The sequence below is a fragment of the Oppia nitens genome, unplaced genomic scaffold (assembly GCF_028296485.1).
Source record: "Oppia nitens isolate AA-2021 unplaced genomic scaffold, nextdenovo-longstitch-racon4-pilon3 scaffold3_pilon_pilon_pilon, whole genome shotgun sequence".
In the NCBI taxonomy this organism is placed as follows: Eukaryota; Metazoa; Arthropoda; class Arachnida; order Sarcoptiformes; family Oppiidae; genus Oppia; species Oppia nitens.
In genome coordinates, this window is record NW_026533221.1 from 5758486 (window position 1) to 5764853 (window position 6368).

At 20.9% G+C, this 6368-nt stretch overlaps 1 protein-coding gene across 1 annotated transcript; it reads right to left on the bottom strand.

Moving 5' to 3' along the window:
* Nucleotides 1-1483: 1483 nt before the first annotated feature.
* LOC128958323 (uncharacterized) lies at nucleotides 1484-3022 on the bottom strand. The gene is made up of 2 exons (XM_054304164.1): nucleotides 2582-3022; nucleotides 1484-2191 (listed from the first exon to the last, which is right to left on the bottom strand). The coding sequence occupies exons 1-2, from the start codon at nucleotides 2960-2962 to the stop codon at nucleotides 1631-1633; spliced, it is 942 nt and encodes a 313-aa protein (XP_054160139.1). The 5' UTR covers nucleotides 2963-3022; the 3' UTR covers nucleotides 1484-1630.
* Nucleotides 3023-6368: the final 3346 nt, after the last annotated feature.

Here is a 6368-nt window from a genome sequence, read left to right on the forward strand (position 1 = left end):
AATTATATCAACAAATTAGTGTATGTTAGTTAATGTTGATTATAATAAATAAAATTTAATCATCACATTTGAGATAAATTGTATATACGGTATATATATATTGTATGTTAGAAATATTTTACTTTGTTTATTATTAGATCTGTTTATTAAAATATAGTAAATTTTATTACATAATTTACTTAATTTGTATTTTTAAATAAATAAGATTATCTACTTAATTGAGTTTTTATTGTAAATTTTTTAAATAGTTTAAATATAACTAATTATTCAACAGAAATAAGAATTATAAAATATAATAATATAATTTACATAAATATTGTAAAACAAAAAATATAAATAAAATTATTACTTTAAACGTTATTTAATTATTATGGGTTGTATTAAAAAAAATTCAATGAATGAATAAAAAAACTAATAATTCTTTAATATTTCAATAAATTAAAAAAATCAATTTCTATATCATATGTTTTGAGTTACAGTTAAATACTTTTAATTACAAATGACTACTTCAAATTTTAATTAAAATAAACGTGAAATCAAAATTATTAGTTTTTAATTAAATTTATTGTTATTATTTTATGTTGATATTATAACTAATAGTAACATTTTTGATTTTTTGAAAAATTATTTATTATGTATTTAACAGCTAATAGTGTTTTATTAATTACATTAATAAATATATTTTTAAGTGTTGCATGTGTTTATAATCAAGATGAAACAAATACGGAAAATATAAAGGTAAATAAAATTACAAATATAAGTCATTATATTACTGATTACTATTATATTACATTATATAATTGTAATCATATGTTGTAATTGTATTTAAGGCTTTGAAATTAACACCAATAACAACAACAACAATGGTTTCAAATTGGTTTCAAACATCTGAAAAGACTGAAACTACAAAACTGTTGTTTTTAATTTTGCATAAAAAATAAAATCATATTTCAATGTTAGGTTGAAATACTATATATTATACTATATAACAATAAAGTTGGAAACAAATAAAAAAAGCTTTAATCAGTTATATAATATTTTGTTATAGAAACAAAATGTATATGTAATTTAATATTGATTATTTTTAAAAATAATAGTAACATTATAAAAGTAGATATTATAATAATATATTCAGTAAAATAAAAGTATTGTTATACTATTAATATTATGGATTATTTGATACAACTTTTAAAGTAATTTAATAGTAAATTACAGTAACTTTTCTATAAATCAAATTTAATGTCTTAAATAAGCATTAGTTTTAAACATCTATTTACTTGAATTGTTATTATTATTGTTTTTTCGTATTTTGAATTTTTAGTATTTTCACTGTTTTAAAATATTATATAAATTTACGAAAGTTTTCTACATTTTCGATACTATGATAGTATTGAAAAAATTAAAAAATTTTGTTTATAGTGGTTATATAAATTTTTATTTAAAATAATTTTTTTGTAGAAAATTAATAAACTTATTTTTTTGTAATCAAAAATATTTAGCACAATTTATGTGGATATTTATTGCTTATAATATTAAAGATAAATATTATATTTTTAATTTTTGTTTAGTCAGATAGAAATTAAAATTTTGAAATTTAAAAATATTTTTGGCTATTTTAGTTTAATACAGTTTATGGCATATCAGCAACCGGTTCACTAATGATATGTTGCAATCTATTTTTAGACACCATCCTATTACTAGCGTATCGGTGCTGTCGGTGAGGATGTCTTAATGGCAACAAATCAATAATATACTGATTTACAGTAATCTTATCGATTCTATCTAACAATTTGTTTGCCAAACCCAACTCATCAATATTGGGCATAGACTGGAAATCTGCTTGATTTTGATCATTTTGTAATTGCATTTTATCCAATAGGTTGTCATCATTGTGTTGATCTAACGGATCATTTTGTTGTTGAATGTGTTGTTGGACATCACTGTCATGTGGTCTTAATTGTTGCAACTGAGGTGTATTGAGTTCACGACTAAGTACAGTGTCGTCTGAAAAACGATTACCTCTTCGGTATAACATTTCATTTCTGATGGTTTGTCGGCCATTGGATTGCAATCCAAGACTACAGTCATTGTCGACATACGGATAGTTCGAACAGTTTTTACGACTTCTTCTCTCGATTTCTGAAGACAAGTGATTCAAAAAATCAATTCTTTCCTTTTGATTGCAATGTTTCTGAAAATTATTTCAATAATATATGATTAAAATATTAAGTTTTTAAATTCATTTTTTAAAATATTTAAATAAATTGTAATTAATTATTTATACTGTATAATAGTTGAAAAAGTAATTTTATTAAATTAAGAATATACTGTATAATAAATGTAATATATTTTTATAAGGAAATCATGACATTTATGATAAGTAAATAATGTATAATAAAAGTATTGTTTGATTTGTATAGAAAAATATTTACTCATTACTTAGGTATTAGCTATCAATGAAATCACAAGATTTTATATTAATTAAAATTTCATGGAAACTAACAATAAGTCTTAAGACTTGACAATAGTATTACATGAAGATTGCGACATAATTTCAGTCAATAAAACAATTGAAACATACCTTTGCCTGTTCTGTAAAACAACCGGACATTTGCCAAAAAGCGCAACAAACGGACCTCGAGTTTAATAATGTTCGCATTTGTTGGGCACTGACTTTCCAGTGACCCATAGTTGCGACGGCACACGACATGGATGGGCCCAAAATTTTATTAAAACATTGTTTGGCCTCATTTGTGATGAACTGATTGTCGTCGTCATAATCATCTAATTTGTCAAATATATCGCCGTTTTGATCACTCTGGTCATCATTGTCTTGACCTACTGTATACTCATCGCTTTGACTACCAAACCCATTGTGACCTTTTAACTTTAGGCTATTTGCAAAACCAGTGCCCACAAGCAAAATGGCACCAATTAATATAAGTATATAAAGTTTGTTCATTATTATAGTACACCTTTATGTGTGGTAATACCGTTTGTCTTAAAAACTACTATTGTTAAGGGAGATACACTACTTAATCATTATATTTTTATATATGACTTTTATCTAACAATTCAAAGATAAAATTAGCAATTCAACGTAGTTATTTGTACATGTACATTTTTATACATTGTTGTTAAGTATTTTTACAAATTACTTAATTAAAGGCACAAATGTAATGAACCATAAATACAAAACTAAAATCAATATTAAATACCTTTTTTATAATAATAAAGATATTATAAATAACACAATTATTAGTGCCTATAAATACTGTCATTTAACCAATTATATGATTTGTTAGTTCTTAATACATGCTATAAATAATTTATTAATAATTATAATTATTTTAAGCAATTTAATTACTAAATTAAAATCAATATTTGTCTAATTAATTTTTTCATGATTATTCATGACTAAATTGTAATTAATAGTTAACTTGATATTTTTTATCATAAAACTTATAATATTTATATCTAGTAGTTATCAATGTTAGTGATCTATATTGTAAAAGATTAATATATTATATAAAACTATTCAAAATATTTAATTTGTAAAAACATAAATAATATTGAATTAAATTTTATAATTTTTTATTAGTAATAAAAATTTCTGAGTAGTGTTTAGCAAAGACAATGACATGTAGTGTTTAAATAAATCAATAAATAATATTTCAATTAATTATTATTAAACACAACAAATAAACCAAATGTAATTAATTATATAACATTAAATAAAATAATGTGTATTTAAAATAATTAATACTATTTAATGTATTAAACTAATTATTAATTTATAAATACAGTAAACTAAAATTGTTAATAATATTTATTGAATCTACTGTATATTTTTTAATTTAATAATCAATATATTCCATAATTTCATAATATTTCAATAAATTTTCATAATACTAACAAATATTATTGTGTATAGTAATTATAAATAATTTTGAAATATTTATTAAATTAACACTTGTTTAAAAACTATGCAAAAGTATAATAAATTTAAATAACTTTACTAATAATTGTCATTATAATGATTAATGTTATATTGATGTAAGTCCACTGTGCAGTACAATGATTGCATTGTTGAATACGTGGACTATATTGATAACTATAGCAAAACTTTTGATTATCATTTTCTTTTCCCTCTATTAACAAATTTTGAAATCTTTGAGCCGAGTATTGGTCACAATAAGTCTAAATGAAAACAAAATTATATCGTATTTGTATTAAATTGTATCGTAAAATAAAATAATATAATTATTATATAAATACCAGATAATCGTTAGCACAGTCATAGAATAGCCAACCGATACAACAGACAAACTGAGTGTCTCTGCAATAGCGGTCGCCCTTTACTTTAGGTTCTAAACAATCTCTAATCTGAGACTGAATTTGTTGGAAACACTGTTCATGTGTTATACGGTTTCTCCAATCTATTGTTCGTCCGCTAAATATTTGATGAACTGATAGCTCAGACACCTCTCGATTGTTAGCCACAGTCGCGTCAATCACGCCATACATTACATTAATTAACATCAAATGGATTAACATTAATCTTAATATAGAAAACATTATGTTAAGTATAGTAATATAAAAGTATTCAACAATTGAACAAAATGTTTCATATGATTTCAAAATTAATATTTTTAGTAAACGGTGTTAACATTATATTAAATAATTTGTTAATTGCTTATACAAAAAAATGAGTTATTTTTGATAATTACTACGACAATTACAATAATTTTTTGAGAATATTTTGCAATTATTTAGTGATTCATTACGGAAATTACTATTTGTTTTCATTTGAATTTTTATTATAACATTTTTTTTGTTATTAACAATGTTTATAATTTGATGTTTACAATTTTTTAGCTATATTATAAACTCAATTGTTGATTATAGTTTTTTTTTAATATTTTCATGGTTTCATAAAATTGTGATGTTTAATAATTATAATGTTTTACAAAACACTATTATTAATAAATTGTTATTTAAAGGTTTAATCGAAATAATAATTAATAAATCATAAAAAGTTATCAACTTATTTATTTATTATATTTTACTCAGATTAAAATTATATAAATTATAAAACAATGTTTTAATACCATCTGACTTAAATAAATATTAAATTATGACAATCATTTATTAAGTGTGGAAAAGATTATTTAATAATAATAATATTAAAAAATTTTTAATATAAAAAATATTTATTATAAAAATTTATTTTAATAAAATTTATGTTAATTAAGAATTACATTAACTTAAATATTTTATTGTCAAGCGAAACAAACTAGCGATATATTTCATAAAACAAAATATGGCTCAAAATAAATGATTAAATTGCAAATTTTTATTAATAATTAGTTGTAATACATTACACAAAAATCAATTATTTAATTGTATTCATTTTCTTTGAATATTATTTAAACATTTTTAAACAATTTTAAACAATTTTGAATATAATTTGTTATATTGTATTGTATTCTTTGAATGCATACATCGTTGCCGAGTATATCATCTGTCTTACGATTGCCGACGTTATGATTATTCAATATATTATTGATGTTTCCATTATTAATGACCGATAAACTAGTCATACATATAATAAACGAAATAAAATAAACTAAATGAAAATAATTCAGATTTTTTTGTTAGAAATTTTATTTATATTTATTCATTTAAATGAAACATAGCATTTATAGTCATATTATTTATCATTAAAATAATATTTTAATGATAAAAAATAATCTAAAACTAATTAGTTATCAATTTAATGATAATTTTTTTTTAAAAATTTAAAACACAATTGAACTTTGATTATTGCAATTATTTAATATTTTATTTGATTAAAATTTAATTTATTTTTATAATTTTCAATTTAATTCCATTAAAAATTTGTAATGTTTAAAAGTTGCTATTTTAATTTAAAATATAAATTGAATATAAATTGAATATAAATTATATATTACATGTACCGGTATGTTTATTTGCCGCATTTGCACTGTTTTATAACTTAAGTCAATATGAACACATCTGTAGCATACCTGTCCTTTTCGTTAGCAATCGTTATCACTTATATCATTAGATTTTGATGACAAAAAATGTAAGCAAACATTCAATTCAATCATATCCATTGTGTAGGCGCAACCTACCAGCCCGCCCAGGGCTATAACCAGAGATACTTTAGTATTTTTGTAACGATACTTATTTTATTTTATATTTTATCTAACAAACAATATTTATAATTTTTATTTATAAAATTACATATCATCAAAATAGCAATTAATTAATTAATTTATTAAATAAATTTTTATTTAAAACTATTACAAAAAATAGAAAATTATGAATTATTTAAAACCGTT